At 46.2% G+C, this 18,784-nt stretch overlaps 1 protein-coding gene across 8 annotated transcripts in view; it reads left to right on the top strand.

Annotated features, from left to right (window-relative positions):
* Scmh1 (Scm polycomb group protein homolog 1) overlaps positions 1-15,756 on the top strand; it is a 93,118-nt gene extending 77,362 nt beyond the window's left edge. For 6 of the 8 annotated variants that reach the window (XM_013348359.2, XM_005353322.2, XM_026781769.1 and 3 more), the window contains 6 exons: positions 3,219-3,419; positions 5,214-5,405; positions 9,452-9,646; positions 12,035-12,100; positions 13,667-13,809; positions 14,677-15,756. In XM_013348359.2, the coding sequence (XP_013203813.1) occupies positions 3,219-3,419; positions 5,214-5,405; positions 9,452-9,646; positions 12,035-12,100; positions 13,667-13,809; positions 14,677-14,802 (923 nt within the window). In that variant the 3' untranslated portion in view covers positions 14,803-15,756. The remainder of the gene's footprint in view (positions 1-3,218; positions 3,420-5,213; positions 5,406-9,451; positions 9,647-12,034; positions 12,101-13,666; positions 13,810-14,676) is intronic. The other 2 variants (XM_026781767.1, XM_026781768.1) reach the window with 2 other exon arrangements.
* The last annotated feature ends 3,028 nt before the right edge of the window (positions 15,757-18,784 follow it).

Below are 18,784 nucleotides of genomic sequence, written 5' to 3'. Positions count from 1 at the left end.
CTAGCTCTGTAGACCAGGCTAGTCTCGAACTCACAGAGATCCGCCTGCCTCTGCCTCCCGAGTGCTGGGATTAAAGGCGTGCACCACCACCGCCCGGCTAAAATACTTTTAAAGAGAAAAAAATTAATCTTGTTGTATAAAGAAAAGAGTCTGCAAGGATTTCCCTTAGCAAATTCCTTAGAAAATCTTTGGTCTAAAAGAAGTCTATGAAGCATATTCTTAGACCTTTTCTGATTGTTTGTTTGTTTGTTTGTTTGTTTGTTTGTTTTTGAGAAGACAAAGTCTCACTGATACTCATGATGTAGACCAGACTGGCACCAGACTCAGATTCACCTGCCTCTGTTACGAATGCTGGGACTAAAGATATATGCCACCGTACCCCACCTTCTTTCTTACCTCTTAATAAAGGATTTTATCGCACGTCTTACATTTTTTCATAAGCAGCAAGAAGGCAGGTAGCATTTTGATGACTTTTAAAATCTTAGCTCTTTCATTGAGCTCATTAAGTACATTTCCTGTTTTATGCTTTTATGGGCAACAGTCATATCAGACTTTCAGTTCCTTCCTAGTACCTGTGCCCATCCTTCACTCTCCAGTCACTGTTGTCTCCACTTTTCTAAACCCTGGATGGGTAGCCTTCTGGGAAACTTTAGGCTTCCATTAAAACTCTTAAAGGGGCTAGAAATGTAGCTCAGTGGTAGAGCACTTGCTTAGCTTGTATGAAGCCCTGGATTTGATCCGCAGCACTAAAGAAAAAGTAATAACTACTCCAAGACTTGAGTTCCCACTGGTACTTTGCTTGTGGTGCTTTCTGCCATCTGGTTCCAAAGCTTGTGACGTGTGTTTGGCATTTGTTTCTAAAGCATCTTGTCTCAGAATCTGTTCTGATAAGCCTTTGCTATATGACAAACAACTACAAAACTTTCTAGTTTGAAACACTAAGAGCTTACTGTGTGAAGACAGCTCATGTATTGCATACAGTGCCAGGTGGGAAGAGGAGCTGACTAGGTTTGGAGATCTACTTTCCCACATGGCATATTGGTTCTGCCTGTTTCTCCACGTTAACCTCTCTGCAAGATGACTTGTTTTCTTACACATAATAAATAGTTGGGATCGAAAAATAAATATACCAAAAACAAGACATAGAAACTGCTAATTTCTTAATCCTAGACGCAGAAACTGGCACAGTGTCATGCCTACTGCTGCCTGTTAGTCAAGTGTGACAGAGAACAATAAGATGCATGTCTAAAATCAACAGTCTTCTGAAGGTTGCGTAGTTTGGCCTTTGGTGTTTGACCATATGACCCACGTAGAATTCATTTCAAAATCACCATTAGAATAATCAAATAAGACTTACATCTGTGAAATATACAAATCTTAGTTGCAAATATATTGTATACTCATATACAATTTGTGGAATTTTATTTTGTTTTTGTTTTATTCTTTTTAAGACAGGGTTTCTTTGTGTAGTTTTGACTGTCCTAGAACTAGCTCTGTAGACCAGACTAGACTCGAACTCATAGGAATCTGCCTGCCTTTGCTGCCCAAGTGCTGGTATTAAAACCATGTGCCATCACCACCCAGTCAATTTGCTGAATTTTAATAAATGTCAGCACCTGTGTAATTCCTCCATCCTCCCCCTGTGCTCAAGACATAGGACACTTCTGTTACCCCAGAAGTTCCGTCAGGCTCCTTGTAGTCTGTCTCTGTCTCCACTGTGATTGAAATATTTTTATCATAAATTAGATTTTGCAGATCTTGAATTTAATATAAATTAGCCATGCTGTCTGTTTGCACCCTTGTATCTGATTTCTTTCACTCAAATAAAAATTTTGAAAGGCAGTTATATTGTTGTACCTATCTATAGGTCAAGGGTTTCTTTCTGCCAGGTGGTATTCCATTAAACAAACATACCATAGTTTGTGTGTTCATTCTCCTGCTGATGGGAACTTGAGCTGGTTTTGAGATTGTTGTAAATTAACTGCTATAAACATTTGTGTTAAGGGTCTTGTCTCTGAGTCCCTCCATTTTTAGCCATTTCAGTACAAGGGCAACACCGCCAAACATGAAAATCCTTTTTTTACTTTTTTTTAACTTTTGTTTTTTGTTTGTTTTTTGAGACTGGGCTTCTCTTTGTAGCCCTGGTTGTACTGAAACTCACTTTGTAGACCAGGCTGGCCTCCAGTTCACAGAGATCCACCTGCCTCAGCCTCCCAAGTGTTGGGATTAAGGCATGTGCAACCACCGCCCAGGTTCTTTTTTTTACTTTTTGTTTTTTTGTTATTGTTGTTTGTTTTTCTTAAATTTGAACTCAGAATCATGCCTAACATCCTGAGTGCTGGAATTATAAATGTTTGCCACTATGTCCTGTTTATTTTTCATGTATATTTGTGTAGTATTTGTGTGTGTGTATGTGTGTGTATAGTCCTCTTTGATCTCTTTCTACTGTATTCACTGATGCGGGGTCTCTCAGTTAAAACCAACCAAAGGTCACCAATATGGGATAGTCTGTGTAGCTAGCTATCTCCAGCAATCTCCTTTCTCTGCCTTGCAACTGTTTGGGTTATAGGTGGTCCACCATGCCTACCTAGCATTTACATGGGTTCTTGTGGTCCTAAATCCAATCCTCAAACTTGTACAGCAAGCACTTTATCCACTGGACATCTCTATATTCCCCGGGTCCCTATTTCTTAGAAGACCTAGATTGATCCTTCTTTTCATAGCCTGACCCTAATAGCCATTCCATAGCACCTTTATTCTGCCAATCAGCTGTCTTTAAGTCAGTCTCCTTACTGCTTTGGGACACAAAGCTTCTTAGAGTCTGCTAAGTCAGTGGCTACCTCACCAATCTGCTAATTTCCACAATGCTATTGGCTGTCTCTTCGCTTGTTGTCTGATTCACCTTAGAAAGTTCTGGGAAAGAGCAGAGTTTATATTTTCTTTTCAGGGCCCAGAAAACAAAACACAAGTTCTGTGCTTTGGTTTCTGTTCTGGGTTTTTCTCCTAATAGGCTGTGTCTCCAGAGACCTTGGTCATGCAGCTGAGACTAGTGGCAGTTTTCCAAACCTCCCTTTATCACTCACAGTATTTTGCAGTGTAGTTGTGGAGAGAACTCAGGAGAGCCAAGTCCAGAGTTGAGCAGATAGAAGAGAGAGCTGCACTCTGACTTCTCCCTGCCAGCCACACTGTAAGGCTTCTGGGCTCTTTGTTTCCTGTAGTTTGTATCTACTTGAACAAGAGTGGCAGCACAGGCCCCCACTTGGATAAGAAGAAGATCCAACGACTTCCTGATCATTTCGGGCCAGCCCGTGCCTCCGTGGTGTTACAGCAGGCTGTCCAGGCTTGCATTGACTGTGCTTATCATCAGAAAACCGTCTTCAGCTTCCTCAAACAGGGCCACGGCGGTGAGGTCATCTCAGGTAAACACTTTCAGGTTGGCTTGGCCTCCTAGCCAGAGAGGCAGGCCTTCATTCTGATGAGACATCCTAGTTCCAAGTTCATTTATCCACTCTGGAGAATGCAGAAGTACCCCTTTCCTCAAGAGTCCTCACTTCCTGCTCCAGACTTTCTGAACTATGTGCCGTAGATGGTGTACGCCATACATCTCTGCCAAGAATAGCCAACTGCCTAACACAGCCTTTGAACAGAGTCCTCTGCTGTCTCTACAGAATATATGAGTATATGGCTTAAAGCCATTCTAGAGGAAGGCTTTACATATGGGCTGTGTTGTTGCCACAAGAGAATTTCCCCAAGTGGTTTCAGAAGACCTCTGACCTCCTCTCATTCCTCTGCCTCCTTAGCTTCTGGGTTTATAGGACCCATACAAGGGAAATGAATCCCAGGCCAGAGGGAAAATGAGTTTAACAGTGCAGTACTTTTTGTTGTAACTGAAAATACTTTCTTGCTGTGCCTGTTTCTGTTTCTATTTTTTTTTTGTTTGTTTTTTTTTTTTGGTTTTTCGAGACAGGGTTTCTCTGTGGTTTTGGAGCCTGTCCTGGAACTAGCTCTGTAGACCAGGCTGGTCTCAAACTCACAGAGATCCGCCTGCCTCTGCCTCCCGAGTGCTGGGATTAAAGGCGTGCGCCACCACCACCCGGCTGTTTCAATTTTCTTAAGTTCGAAATCTTATTTTTACCCACCAAGCCTACAGAGGCTTGACCTGCAGCCTTCCAGTCTTGACTCTAATGCTGCTGTACAGCCTCCTGCCTTTCCTCCTTAGCAAGCTGTTGTAACTAGCTTCAGAAAACAGCTGGCAAGGAGCATAAATAGCCAAACTGTTCTTTTAGCAAATACCTGTTGACCTTTTACTATGTCAGAGGTTTCTGCCACACACTGGCCAGGAAAAGGAAAACAGAAGATGACAGGCTCAGATTTGCACTGGTAGAAAAGAAAATTTAAATAGTCTGTGGAAGGGCGTCAACAGAGAACTATTTGTTACGGAGTCAAGTCTAGGCAATAACTGGCTGCATGGAGAATGGGAACTATGGATACATTAAGCCTGTCCTTCTGAGGCCCAGACTACTCCGTGGCCTCTCCCTTGCAGCACTGTGCAGGGTCTGAGCTCCTTACCTACCTAGAGTTCTTCCTTTTCAGAACTTTCCTAGAGTGAATCTTCTCCCCAGACCTCTGTTTTCTCACTTCCGCCAAAGACAATTGCATGAACCTTTTTTGCTTTTAAAAAATTATGCCAATATTTTGATAGAACTAGATAGGACATAAACTAAAAAAAAAAAAAGCATGAAACATTTCTAAGTATTACCCAAATCTGGTATCCTTATATAAGTTGGAAATTGTTTACCTAAGCCCTTACTACCATTGGCAGTATTCCCTTCTGTACAGCTTACTTGTTCTTGGGAAGTTTTCTAGTGAAAATAGCACCCTGGGCGAACACATTTCCTGAAGGAAGCTCAGCCAGGTGATGAAGCAGATAGCATTATGTTCATAGTTGTTTTCACAGTTGAGTGAAATCATTCCAGAGCCCTGAGGGTGCAACAGACTTGGCCTGGCCACTCCCATGATTGTACACCCTTTGGAGCTAGAAGCAAAAATCAAAGCCCTTGAGCAAGGGAGGGTGGCAGGAAGAAGACAGACTGGCAAGCAGCCTGGGCACTGCCTCTGTGTAACCAGCCAATCCTAAGACAAGCAGTGAGCTGGGCTTCTCTGGCAAGCACTGCACTGCACAACTAACTTGCTTTGTTTACTTAACTCCACAGCCATATTTGACCGGGAACAGCACACCCTCAACCTCCCAGCAGTCAACAGCATCACCTATGTCCTCCGCTTCCTGGAGAAGCTCTGCCACAACCTTCGGAGTGACAATCTGTTTGGCAACCAGCCCTTTACACAGACTCACTTACCACTCACTGCCACAGAGTACAGCCACAGCCACGACAGGTACCTACCAGGTAGGAGCTGGGATGGGGCCTGGGCTGCAAGGGGGCTGGGCAATCAGTAGCATCTGCGAGGGCTCAGGGGCAGCCCTCAGGTCTGCGAGTCTAGCACCCACTGTCCAGAGATCCCTTGCCACATCTGGGTCACATCTAAGGCTTTTAGTCTTCAGTCATCTTAGCTCTTCAGGATTTTGCTGTCACTCTGGAATTTCTCTTTCCTCTGGACCCCTATCTCTAGAAGTTGCCCTATGATTTCCATCTGTAGTGTGGAGCCCATGAAGTCCCAGCACATCTCCCAGGGTGTCTGGCATCAAAGGCCTCATATACCTCTCCTTTACCAGCAACAAGGTTTAGTCTTAGGCTAGAGGTTGAGAAAGTTGCTCCATGTTGATTGGCCATCCATTCTTTTCTTTGGCACATGGCCCTAACTCTTCTAGCATTGCCAGTCTAACAAGTCAGTTCAAGTTCCTGCTATTTCCAACTAGGCTGGAAAATAACTTTTTAGTTAACCATACCAGACCCACAATGAGAAAGCGGATGCCACGTGGCTGGGTCGGTGACTAAGCACTTCCAAGAGAGCTTGAAGAGTGAGTGGAGCTCGGCATCTCTGATCTGGAGTACAGGACGCAAAATCGAGGGAGGGGGACAAGCTTGGTCACAAACATAGAGAGGTAGGTTGCTGTTAAGAGGAAAGAATTTCTCTTTAAAAGAGACGTGTAGATGGTGTCCTGGGTGGAGAGGAGGTACTGGCTATTCTGTTTGCTGTGGGGGTGAGTCTGAGTCTGAGAGGTGCTCTGGGATCTTCTACATAAGCCTCACACTCCCTTCCTTGATCTTTTCATGACTTGTGACTAAAGTATCGCTTCTGGAGAATGTGCTCAGGGAAGTGACCACACACCCAGTTTCCTCCTCTGACCCTCTATACTTCTGCGACCACATGAGAACTGCTGGTGTGTTTAGGGGCAAAAAGATACCTAAATTCCTCATATGCAGTGGCAAGCAACCAACATGTGGTCCTGAGGCTGTACCATGCTCCTCGGCTGGTTCTTTCCTTCACAGGGAACTTCTTAAACTATCTGCTGTAGATGGCTTTGGTCAGCATCAGAACCCGTAAACAGCCCTGAGTTAAAATGTACTGGATAGGATGGAGTTGGTACAGACAAAGACCAAGTGTTAAATGTTGTCAGTCACTGCCCTGGGCTCTGCTTCCTATTGAAAGGCCTTGCTAGAAGTCTGAAAGAGAAGGTTCGTATCCAGTGGGGCAGCTGCTCAAAGAAACAGAAACTCAGAATTTTTAAACAAAATGCTGTCCTTCAGGAACTAAGGAAAGTACTTTGGCAGCAGTATTGAGAGGCTACTGAGAACAAGCCCACAATGGGCTTCCAGTCATGGCACAGCCTTTCCTGGGACTTCTCTTCTGGTTTGTAGCTCTCTAATTCAGTACCAGATGTGCTCCTGCCTCACCAGCTACAAGAAAAGACAAAGAACAGGGGTGTCCCGTTCAGCTGTTGACTCTGAGTCCTTTCTCTACCCTATTTCCACACAGACTGCACTGCCTCTGCCCACCTAGCTCAGTTGCTCATGAAATTCTCAGCACACTGCCTCATCCTGTCTTCCGTTGGATTCTCAGAAGCAATATTTTAACTGTGCCCGGACAAGCCAGGGCCTTGTCTGGGCTTCTGACTCCTCTTTGCTCTGTAGCTGGTCTTCCCTGCCTGCCTGCTGTCTTACCTCTGATATCTCATCAGCACCTGTATTTTCCTGACTACACATCTACCCTCTGCATCACTATCAGCTCTCTTTTGCTTTTCTTTGAACCTGTTTTTTGCCATTCCTGCCCATCTGCATAGTCACACACTTCTACTGATCCATGGGTCCCACCTATATTGACGGAGTTGCTTACTGGAGCTCTTTCCCCCACTTCCTACCTTACCACCACACTTCCCTCCCTCTATGGACTTTGCCTAGCTGACCATGTACTTCCAATGTAACAGCCATCAAAAGTACATATCCCTTAAAGCTTCTTTACCTAAATTGAAACAATTTCTATTTTCACTGCCTTATTTTAGAAACTTTGAAACCTACAGTAAAATTGCAACAACAAAAGTAAAATGAGTCCTTCACCAAGAGTCTCTTTTAGCTTTGTCTCTGCAGATATATTTGTATCTATATACTTAATGTGTGTGTGTGTGTTTGTGTGTGTGTGTGTATGGCTTTTATTTATTTTGCACACAACAGTTAACTGCTAGGTAAAATAATTTGTGTATGTATGTATACACACCACACATGAGTGACATATATACTTTTAAAGAGCACAAAACATATAGGCACTTACCTGTAATTCCAGCCCATAGGAATTTGAGGCAAGAGGTTCACAAATTAAAGGGTAGCTGAGCTACACAGTAAAACCCTATATCAGAAAGAGAAAGAAGAGGGGGAAAGAAGGGAAGGAAGGAGAATGGATGAGAATAAGGGTAGAAGGGAAACAGAAAGGATAATATTTTTGTGTTCAATAAATTTAATGTAAATAATACACTGGGCTACTATTCCATCCAGATCAGAATTTCCCAAGTTGTCTCAAAATTGTCCTTTATAGCTGTTTTTTTTTTTTTTGCTTTATTTTCTCTTATTTAGGATCAAATAAAAGATTGTTTGGTGCATTTCATTGTCCTGACTCTAAGCTTCCTTTATCTAGAGCCATTCTCTACTCTTTCTGTCTTCTCTGACTGCATTGGCATTTTGAAGGACCCAATCCAGGCATTTTGGCTTTAGGTCACCAAAAAGGTCATTAAATTATCACTGTTTACTACAGTCTATCCTGGATTTTAGAAGACCGAGATAAGACAGACTGAACCTCTGCACCCTGAAAGCTAAGAGGAAAGAGACGTGGTTAAGAGCATGGAGTAGAGATGCTCCAGCCCAGCCACTTGTGAAAGAGTGGCTGAGAGGATTCCTGGAGGAGGCAGCGTAGGGTAGTGCCTCTTCTACAGGACTGCATGTGCTGCTCTAAATCAAGTGCCAGACTAGTAGGGGCTACATTAAAGAGCTCCTGGAGACTCCCTGAAGAGGTGGTAATATGAGGCAGGAAATTTTTTTCAGCTACTTGCTGTGGATATTAACACTAGCTATAAGTGAAATCTGCATAGAGTAACTTCTAGGTCTGCCATTTTGAAATTTCTTGACTGTTACCTTCTAGGGGAAATAGTGCCATTGTTTGAGGACTCACAGACTTGAGTTCTGTTTCTAGCAGGATCATTTATCCATCTCCATTGTGCTTTGTCCTGGGCATCAGCTTGCTCATCAATTAGAAAGAGATGGAAAATCTCTAGTTATATCGGGTTAATGTAAATTACTCTTTCTGTGGTGATGCTGGAGAGTGAGTGTGTGCTGCTGCCCTCCAAGAGTCAGTGGGCAGAGATGAGACCCTTGTCCTGGGCTCACAGCCTCTCTCCCATGCATCTTAGTACACAGCATTCCCTATAAGCATTTCCAGTGAAAGGTAGCCAGAAAGGGAGAGGATGGGAAAGGAGTATGGAGAAAAATCACCATAGCAAATACTCCCAGGGAAGTCTGGGAAGACAGGAAGGACTTAGAATTGTTCTTTTGGAGTACAGAGAGTAGAGCATGGGGACCAATTTGTAAGAAGACAGATTTTAACTTTTTTAAAAAAAAAGAGGGCATTTTATCTATGAGACCTCTCAATAAAATGACTACCAAAAATCCCCCAAGAGAAAGGCCGGAGAAGTGGCTCAGAAGTTAAGAGCAATGGTTGCTCTTCCAGAGGTCCTGAGTTCAATTCCCAGCAACCACGTGGTGGTTCACAACCATCTATAATGGGATCTGGTGCCCTCTTCTGTATACTTAATAAATAAATAAATAAAATCTTTAAATAAGGGCAACATTATTTTTAAAAAATCCCCCAAGAGTATAACCATTCATTGGGGTCTTTATCAAAGCAGAGGACTTTATGTCTTGCTGCCTCTTTTTTCACTCAGGCAAGTACCTGTAGCCAGCAGCACTCTGCTAGTCCTCACTTTAATCCTGGTTTTATTATTTTCCAGGTGAATCCTTCGCCCTGGGGAATAGCCTGGCCCGGTCCTTGGAGACACACTCAGACTTGATGGACACTGCCTTGAAGCCTGCCAGCCTTGTCGGCACCTCCCAGAACATTAGAACTCCTGGTTATCGGCCCCTGGCTCCCTCCTGTGGCCTCCCATTGAGCACTGCCTCAGCTGTGCGTAGGCTCTGCTCCAGGGGTAAGCTGATCAGGGTTCTGTGGTTCTCATGACTCCTTTCCCTTTCCCTTGCTCCTAGGCTCAGAGAGTTCAAAAGGAAAGGAGCATTGCTGCCCTACTTACTGCATGGTATTGGGACTGGAGCTATGCTCAGTATTGTGCCTTCCCCAACCATCTGGCATGTAACTGGTGTTCTGGGCTTGGTTTGAAACAACAAAACAAAGAAACAAAAAAACATAACTTGGGAACCAGATACCTAGAACTAAAAGGGACAGGCAAGGATTTATTCTTCCAGCCCTTAGTCATTTATTTGGATACCATTTGTATTTTGTATGAGAAGAATACAAATTACCTTTTTAAATGTCTTATACAGAAGACAAACTTTTAAAAGATACTTGTAAATCAATAAAGATATACAATTGATAGTATGAAATTGTCAGGGCTTATATTATTGAAAACTTTCAAACTAAGGAATTTGGAGTTGATCATTTTGGCAGAGTTAAATTACCAGTGGCATCTAATCAGAAGCAAGGTACAAACAGAACTCTGTTTGAGTATCACTGAATGCTGGATTGATAGACCAGTTAGGAAGTTAAAAGGATGGACCAGAGACAGCCATGAGAAAGGCCTGAAAATCAGGCAGTGGTATATGTGCAACTACTCACTAGGTAAATGTGAGGAAGGGTGAAGTGGAAACTGTCTCCCAGGTTTAGCTACCTAGATGCAGGAGGCTAAATGGGGTGCCATTCACTAAGAAAGACCTAGAAATGGAAGAGAGGGGGTACCATGAGTAATCTTAGGAAAAGTACAGAGCTGAAGTTAAGTGTTTAATAGTAATCCGTGTATTGAAACTTTACAGTGGACGAATTCCCAGAAATAAAGGATGAAAAGAGCAGCTTATCAAAGGTGTGGAGTCTTAGTAGGCAAAGTTCGAAAGGTAGAAACGGGGACAGAAGTTGACACAGGAGGAAATGCATTCAGTATGAGGAGGAAGGAAAGTTGATTGGATGGTGGCTGGACAATCTAAGAGTATTCAAGTAGCATCAGGCCTGAGGAATATCTGCAAGATTCAATAATTGGTAGGTAGAATTTGATAATCTTATCTAGAGACATTGGGAAGGCAGATATTGCCATGAGTTAATGAAATATTGAGGGAGAATTTACTTAAAGAACAGAAAGAGCTATGAGTCTGAAGAAATTCTTACAGAATGGAGCACTTGGGCATGTTTGTCAACAGACAGCTTGAACTTCTGAGACGTTAGCACGATAGCAAAGGAGGAAGGAATGGTGGGAAGTAGTAAGAGTCCAGAGCACAGGCAGACGGATTAGTAGATACACCTTCTCTGGCAGCCATCCGTGAACAGAGGAAAGACTGCGTAGGGAAGACCTTATGAATCTGAAAGACTAGACCAGTCCTCCAGAAGATGAGATATGGTGGGTCAAGAAAAGAAGATTTACAAGAAACCTCAGGGGCCAGCAGTGGGCAGAAACTAGTTTGCAAGAGCTGTGGTTTTCTTTTGTTTCTTAGCGTCTTCTATATGAGGTGAGACAAGACAGTTCGGGACTCAGAACTGTCTGGTGAGCTAGAAAGACAAGAGCCAGGAGAGAAAATAGTACAGGAGAGTAGAACTTCACATAAAAGAATCAGTAGGGCTGGAGGGAGAGCAGTGAAGCTCACTGACAGCTAAGGATTGTAATGTAGTAGCTCTGGGGGGTACCTCAAGCAAGCTGGAAAGGCGAGCAGTTGGTGTCAGAGAAGAGTGTACTTAAAATTCTGAAGCATTTGTTCCAAATGCTGATAAGCACCAGCCAGTGGCCTTAGCGGTGGTGTCTGACATAGAAGAGAGGTGAGAGCGCTGCCGCTGTTGTAGACAGGTCAGTGGGTTGCCCCCCAGAGAGCAGTAGGAACTGGGGTGGGACAGAAAGGGGTGAGCCAAGCACCAGAAGTCTTCATTTAATAAGGGAACACAACACAGAGATTTATTGATAATCGTGGCCAGAAAGAGCAGGTGGTTGCATATAGATAGGGTTAGCCTCTAAGTTTCATAGAAGGATGGTCTAGAAACACCAACAGGAAGCCAGGAGGATACTATCCTCAAACCCTAGCCTGGCTTCCCCCAGCCCAGGGTATGTGAAGTGTAGAAAAATAAAGATTCCAATACAAGAAGTGAGAGGTGACTTTGAAGAGAGCTTTCATAAGGACTGGGACAGAGGAAGAAGCCTGTGTTCTACCCCAGCCCTGGAGAGGCTAAATGAAGTAGAAAACTGTCAAGCAGAGGTGGAGCTGAGACGCGGCTCCCTCAGCTTCCTCACCCTGAGGCTTGAGTAAGTTGTCTCAGCTCAGGTCTCCCATCTGCAGAGTTCCTCATGAAGAATAGAATTTCTCATCTCAGCCTGGTCTTCCCGCAGGAGTGCTGAAAGGAACAAATGAACGGAGGGACATGGAATCATTTTGGAAACGAAGTCATTCCCCAGGTATGTGGTGAGTTACTGTATTTCCATCTCCACCAAGGCAAGGTCCTGTCTGGCAGGGATCACAGTAATGGGCTGCCTCTCCTACTAGCTGTGGGCTCTCAGCTTCAAGCACATCATGAATCTCTGCCAGCTCATACTCAAAACTCTTTTGTCCATAAAGAACCTCTAAGACTGGAGGATCCAATCTGATAAGCTATAGATTGCTTGTTTCAAAAAAATTAAGAATTTGAGTTTTTTCCCTTTCTTATTTCATTAATCCAGAGGATCAGATACAAGTGTGCTAACCTGGCCCCTTGTCACTGCAGGGAGGTCAGCTCTCTACAGAAAAAGGAACAGACAAGTCAAGGATAAAGAACTAACTCTTCTCCTTCCTAGCTGGGTAATCTTAGCTAGTCACCTCACCTCACCTCACTGAGAAACACAGTCAGGCATCAGTGTGTCAGATCAGTTACTCTTTCATGTGTAAGGAACATGGTACTACTTACATTCTGTATAGGGGCACAGTTAATGCACACCAAATAAATGAGTGCATGAGAGTATAATGGTGTGACTGTGCCCATGGTAAACGGACCGAGTGACAAGATCAGAGAAGGCAGGTAACTGAGACCAGTGCAAATGTGAGGGGTCAGGTTAGAAGAGGACATTCTAGACAAGTCAGAAGACGAGCTGGCTTGTTCCAGAGTGGGAAAGTAGGGGCAGATCAGTATGGAGTGTGACGTGAGGCCAGCCTCACTCCGCTCCATCAGCACTGTAGGAATTCAGGTTCCCCTCCCTGGACAATGGGAGGCCATGGCAGTGAATCAGAGGGAACTGACAAGATTCCATTACTGCTTTGAGGGACCATTTATTTCAGCATTGAAACAGAAAGGATCTGGTCCTTGGAGCCAAGACCTCCTTAGCTAAGCTGGAGTTTGCCTGAAGAAATGGAGAAGCTGAAGGAATAGAGGGAAGGAGGGCAGAGAGAACACATGCACAAGGATCTACAATGGTAGATGACCAAAGCAGTCAGATCCCACGTCACACAGGGAAAGTAGAAGAGCTGTGTTTCAACCATGATTGAGATTTAAAAAAAAAAAAAAAAAAAGCTGCAAACAGGCCCCTAAATAAATACTGAGATTCCTAGCAGCCAAGGCAAAAAGTTTTTGTCTAGTCCAGGCTTAGGAGAGGACCCAGAGTATGCTCTGTTGCTCTGTCAGTTTTATCTCCAGTCCCCAAAGAACTGGCTCTTGCTTCACTCAAAAACCATTATTTATCTGGTCCCCAAAGCCAAGACAAAAATAAGTACCCACTCCTTCCTGCCCTGCCACCAAACCCAGGAAGCCTGTTGATACCTCCCTCGGGTTCAGTGTGATTCACTGCCCCAGTGAAAAATTCCCCAAAACCAGACCTGCATTACAGAACGAAGTTGTGAATTTTCTATGGAAAAAGTCTTCATTCCATGGGCAACCTCCAATCATCTCTTACCACTTGAATGTCACTGTGAGCATCACCTCTGAGGCCATGGAGTGTGCCGGGAGGCTAGTGGGAATGGACTTGCATTATGGTAAGTGCCCTTCTGTCCTTCAGGGTCAGATCGGTATCTGGAGAGCAGAGATGCCCCTCGCCTGAGTGGCCGGGACCCTTCTTCATGGTCAGTGGAAGATGTGATGCAGTTTGTTCGAGAAGCAGATCCTCAGCTCGGACCCCATGCTGACCTCTTCCGAAAACACGTAAGTGCCTCTGTCTGACCTCCTGTATGTGTGGCAACCTCTCAATCTTAAAGTGTGGCTGTGTTCTATGTCCACTGAAACAACATACATGATGCCATCTCAAGCAGACCCCACTGGGTGCTGTGTTTACCTCAGTCTCTTAGCATAGGCTTTCATTGAGCCAGATTCCCACTGGATTTGTAGTTTGGGGCTCAGTTCTAGGTTAGAGGGGTCTATCTCTTTTCCCAAGAGTACCTTACTCCATCTGCTTTGTTACAAGATTCAAGGATTTTAGCCTAAGTTAAAGGAGCCCCTGCCTCCTTATCACCAGTCTCCTCCTCTGCTGACCTGTGAGCCTGGTGCTCCCTTCCAGAGACCAATGCCTAGCATTGCTCTTCCTGCTCTGACCACACCCCCAACTTTAGGGCTCACACCCATTTCCCTACCTCTGTGCTGCTTAGTGCCAGCCTTCCTGTGGTTACAAAGTCTGCCCCTGCACTGACCACAGAAATCTTTTAGGTAAGTGTGTTTGCAAGGGCTCCAGAGCAAGCCTGAAAGTCACCACTGCCCCCAAGAGGCCGACTGTGGCTCAGTGCAGAGTGTATCTTGAGGGTAGATGGCAAAACAGAAGGCACAGGTGCACTCACTGCACTGCCTCTCAGAGGCCTAGGACAGGAAAGCAGCGGTGAAGAGCAAGGTGGAAGGAGCAGCCCCTTAGTGCCTGCCTGGAGAGACGTGCATAGAGCGCCAGGGAGATGAAAAGGCAGGCAGGCTTCAAGATCCTGACAGCCTGACTGCACTGTGTGCCTTGCACTGCTCTGGGTCATCATTGGCACCTGAAGCAGTCAGACCAACCAGGCATCTGATGGTGGCTCCTCCCCACCCCAGGAGATCGATGGCAAGGCCCTGCTCCTGCTGCGCAGTGACATGATGATGAAGTACATGGGCCTGAAGCTGGGGCCCGCCCTCAAGCTCTCCTTTCACATTGACCGGCTGAAGCAGGGCAAGTTCTGAACAGGAGGAGGCATTCTTCTCCCCGGAAGCCGCCAGCCAGCTCCCAGGCACCTCCATAGGGCTCTGGGTGACCTCAGGACTCCAGGAGGCTGGAGAACCACCACCACTGCCCCTCCTACCATGATGTGTCCTTCTATGAAGGACTGAGGAGGGAAGAGTGTGGGCCCAGGGCTGGTGCTGCTCTTCCCCTTGGCCTGCTGTGGCTCCCAGGCCCCTCCTATTTATTTCTCAAGGCTTGCCAAGCCACTCCCCACAAGTTTAGACTGAGCACCTTGCAAAGAGATGGAGGAAAAGGCCAACTCTAGGGCCTTGAAAGGCCCCGACACCCAGGCCCCTCACGACCTCCTGGGCTTGGGAGAGGGTCCCATGGCCCCCAGCTCATGCCTTCTCACCAGATCCCCAGACTCTGAACTTATGGTGCAGACCTTTTTTTAAAAGTTCCTTTCTTGTTGCTAATTTATTGCTTCTGGCACTTGGACTTCATGCTTTTCTTGCACCAGACATTTTTGGGAAGGAGACCATCCTCTGTGTTCCAGAGAGGGCCTCTCCAGAGAAGTATGACCCTGTTCCAGAGGACACCGCCCTAGGGCTCTTTCTCTCTGGGATGGACAGAGGCATATGGCTGACTGGGCATGGAAAGGTGAGGGTCCCTCTTCCCACACTAGGCCCTTTGTAGCCCCAGTCTCTCTCTCTTTGATGTATTTTCCCACCACCCTGCCCACATCACAGCTCCCTGCCCTGTTCAGAATTGCTGCAAAAGATGGGGCCTAATGCCACTAGGCCATTGCCCCAAGGTGGGACAGAGGACCTCCAGGCTGGAGGGGTTGCCCTCTGCTAGCTTCTGTGCTTCCTCCTAAGCAAGCCAGCAGCACTGCTGCCCCCACTGCCATTTGAACTATTTTATGTCAGTTTGTTTATAAATAAAAACCAATACAAATGTCCGTGTCCTATTAACCAGTTGACATCCAAATTACTTGGCAAGAAGGTTGTCTCTTCATTTCATCTTGGTGTTTACACATGTAAAACAAGGAGCCTTAGCCAGATTATCTCTAGGAACTCTTCTAGTCCCGCAGTCCAGGTGCCCACAGCACCCAGCACCTTGCGGACCCCAGCCTCTGCCCAAGTTGCTTCCCTTTGTCATTTAGACAGCTGTCAACATTGCACCTTCATGAAGCCAGGAGCAGCCCAGGGACTGGCAACTCCCAGAAGCCTCAGTAGGCTGCTTTCTCCTTCTTGTGAGGTGAAAAGAGAGGCAGAACAGGCAGGCCTGCATGGTACCCATGGCACTGACCAGGGCCTGGCACCCAAGCCCAGGGTCACACAGCCTGTTGGCTTCCGGTGGGAACAGATTTACAGAAGGAGGAGAAGGCTGTCTGGAGCCATAGTGTAGACAGGGCAACCTGAGACAACAGCCAGGAAGAACACCAAGCTTTAGTGTTGCTGAGTGACTCAACTAGGGACAGCCGGGGCAGGTGTGACTGCAGGGATGAGCCATTTAGCACCTGCCAGGTCTTCACAGAGCCTCATTCAGCTACTCTGAGGGACTGGGCCTCTTCCTGTCTGTACACCATTGTCTTAATTCCCTCAAGTTCCCCGCCCAAGCTTCTGCCTCCAATCTACATGCACCAAAAAGTTCAGGCATGCCTTCAAATTGGCTGCCCACAGGAAGGCAGTTATTTGATTGAAGGTCTCCCCCTTGCTCCCAGTAATCAGGGTACTAGAAGTGGGAAAGTGTGTAATGAAGTCTTTACCTGGAGCCAACAAGATGACTCAGTTTGTAAAGGTGTTTTTGTGCAAGCCTGGAGACCTGAGGAAGGAGAGAATCAGCTCCAGAGTTGTCCTCTGACTTCCACATGTGTGGCATGAGACGTGTGTTCCTTCTCCCATACCATACACACAGCAATAAATCAGTTTTTAATAATAATAAAAGGTACTTGGGGCTGGAGAGATGGCCCTGGCAGTTAAGAGCACTGACTGCTCTTCCAAAGGACCCAGGTTCAATACCCAGCACCCACATGGGAGCTCACAACTGTCTGTAACTCCAGTTCCAGGTGATCTGACACCCTCACACAGACATGCACGCAGGCAAAACATCAGTACACATAAAAAAATCCTGCTGGGTAGTGGTGATAACGCCTTTAATCCCAGCTCTGGGAGGGCAGAGGCAGGCAGATCAAATCTCTTTGAGGCCAGCCTGGTCTACAGAGCAAGTTCCAAGACAGCCAGGACTACTCAGAGAAACCCTGACTTGGAGAAAAAAAAGAAAGAAAAAGAAAGCTTACCTAAGCTAAGCTGCCCTCGAGGGCCTCATTGGCAGAGGCTGCATGTCACTTAGCTGGTTTGTAGGTCCTTCTCAATAATAACCTCTAACAAGAAATGACTGTTTGGCACAGAAAGGGGTCTTGTATCAAGGGAACCATGGACCCCACCCTGTACATTTTTGTTCTTCCTGGAAGCAGCTAGGTCCTGTAAGCACTCTGTGGAGCTTGGGGTTGAGGACCAAGGAGGTAAAGACTTTAGCCAGCAGAGCCAAAAAGGTGGCAACTATTGGCTTGTGTGAGCACTGAGATCTGGAGAGGTGGTGCAGGGGGAAGAAGTGGATTTGGACCCTCAGTTCTGGAAGCTGCTCCAAGGGCCGCCACGGCTAAGCTGTGTGGTGCTTGAGCAGCTGCGTCTGCTTACAGTGTCTGGCCAAGAGTATGGTTGTTGAGGACCATTCTTCCTCAGCATCCCCCAATCCTGCTTGCTGCCTGTGGCTCAATCAGAAGGCATTGTTGGCCTTCGTGAGATCACAGAGGTTCGTGTGCAGACCCCGCCCACTTCCTAGAGCCTGCTTCTCTCTGCCTCCATGCCAGGTCCTAATACCCCAGGCCAGGGAGCTGTGAGAGCCCAGGGCGAGCACCTCCCATGCCTCCCGCAGGAGCCAGCAGGACATGAAGATCATAGGCCTCCTCCTGCCTCCACTTGTGGCTTGCCCTGAATGCCCCCACTGCAGCTGTGGTGGCTCTCAGATTCCGACCACCTCAAAAGTCCAATCTGTAAAGATGCGGGCTGGTGGCACCTGCCACCCAAGTTGGAGGCTGGGGGCGTGGGGGTGAGTGGAGGGCCTGTGGCACAACTTGTAAATGAGCTCCCAAGCCTAGGGCGACAAGCAAGCTCAGTTCTAGTTCCTGAGGCATCTCAAGTTGGATTTGGTTGGTTGGTTTTTTTCAAGACAGGGTCTCCTGGAACTTGCTTTAAAGGTGTGTGCCACCATCACCTGGTCTCAAGTTCCATGCATATATGCAAAGATCCTTTTCATGGAGAGGGACTATAACTTTTGTCAGTATATCAAAACCCCAAGAACCTGTCAAAAATGAAAAATTGAAATTTATGCCCTGGCAATACTGAAGCATGCATGGGCAGCCCATATATGGTGCTTCTGTTGAACTTGTCCATATTGGGTTTCATGGTCTAAGTTGATGAGGACAACTGACCATCCGCAAGAGGGCACCAGATCTCTTTACAGATGGTTGTTACCCACCATGTGGTTGCTGGGAATTGAACTCGGCACCTTTGGAAGAGCAGGTAGTACTCTTAACCACTGAGCCATGAACCTGCCAACCTAATCCTAGTTTGAATGACCCATACTAGCCTCCTGGCAGGTTTTAAAGCAAGTGGAAGAGAGCCAGACCAGCCCTGAGAGTTTGGGACTTTGACCTATATACTCTGAGGCCCACTATAACCATCTTGCTAGGACCTGGAGACAGAACCTTGTAGGTGTGAGGAAACCCCAGCGATAGCTAAGAGGTCTTAGGAAGGCAGCTAGAGGGTGTGAAGGAGACCTCAAAGACTCCTATTAACCCTTCAAGCAAACCCTCATCTATCCACAGGCCCAGAGAGGCCGGGCTCAGGCCCACCTGGTTCTTTCCTAGGCACCAAGGGGGGAGGACGGCTTACTGGCCTTCTGCCCTCCTTTCTTTCTAACCTTGCCTAGCCTCTG

Source organism: Microtus ochrogaster, chromosome 10 (assembly GCF_000317375.1).
Source record: "Microtus ochrogaster isolate Prairie Vole_2 chromosome 10, MicOch1.0, whole genome shotgun sequence".
In the NCBI taxonomy this organism is placed as follows: Eukaryota; Metazoa; Chordata; class Mammalia; order Rodentia; family Cricetidae; genus Microtus; species Microtus ochrogaster.
The sequence above is the reverse complement of the archived record's forward strand: the minus strand, read 5'-3'. Positions and strand labels throughout refer to the sequence as shown.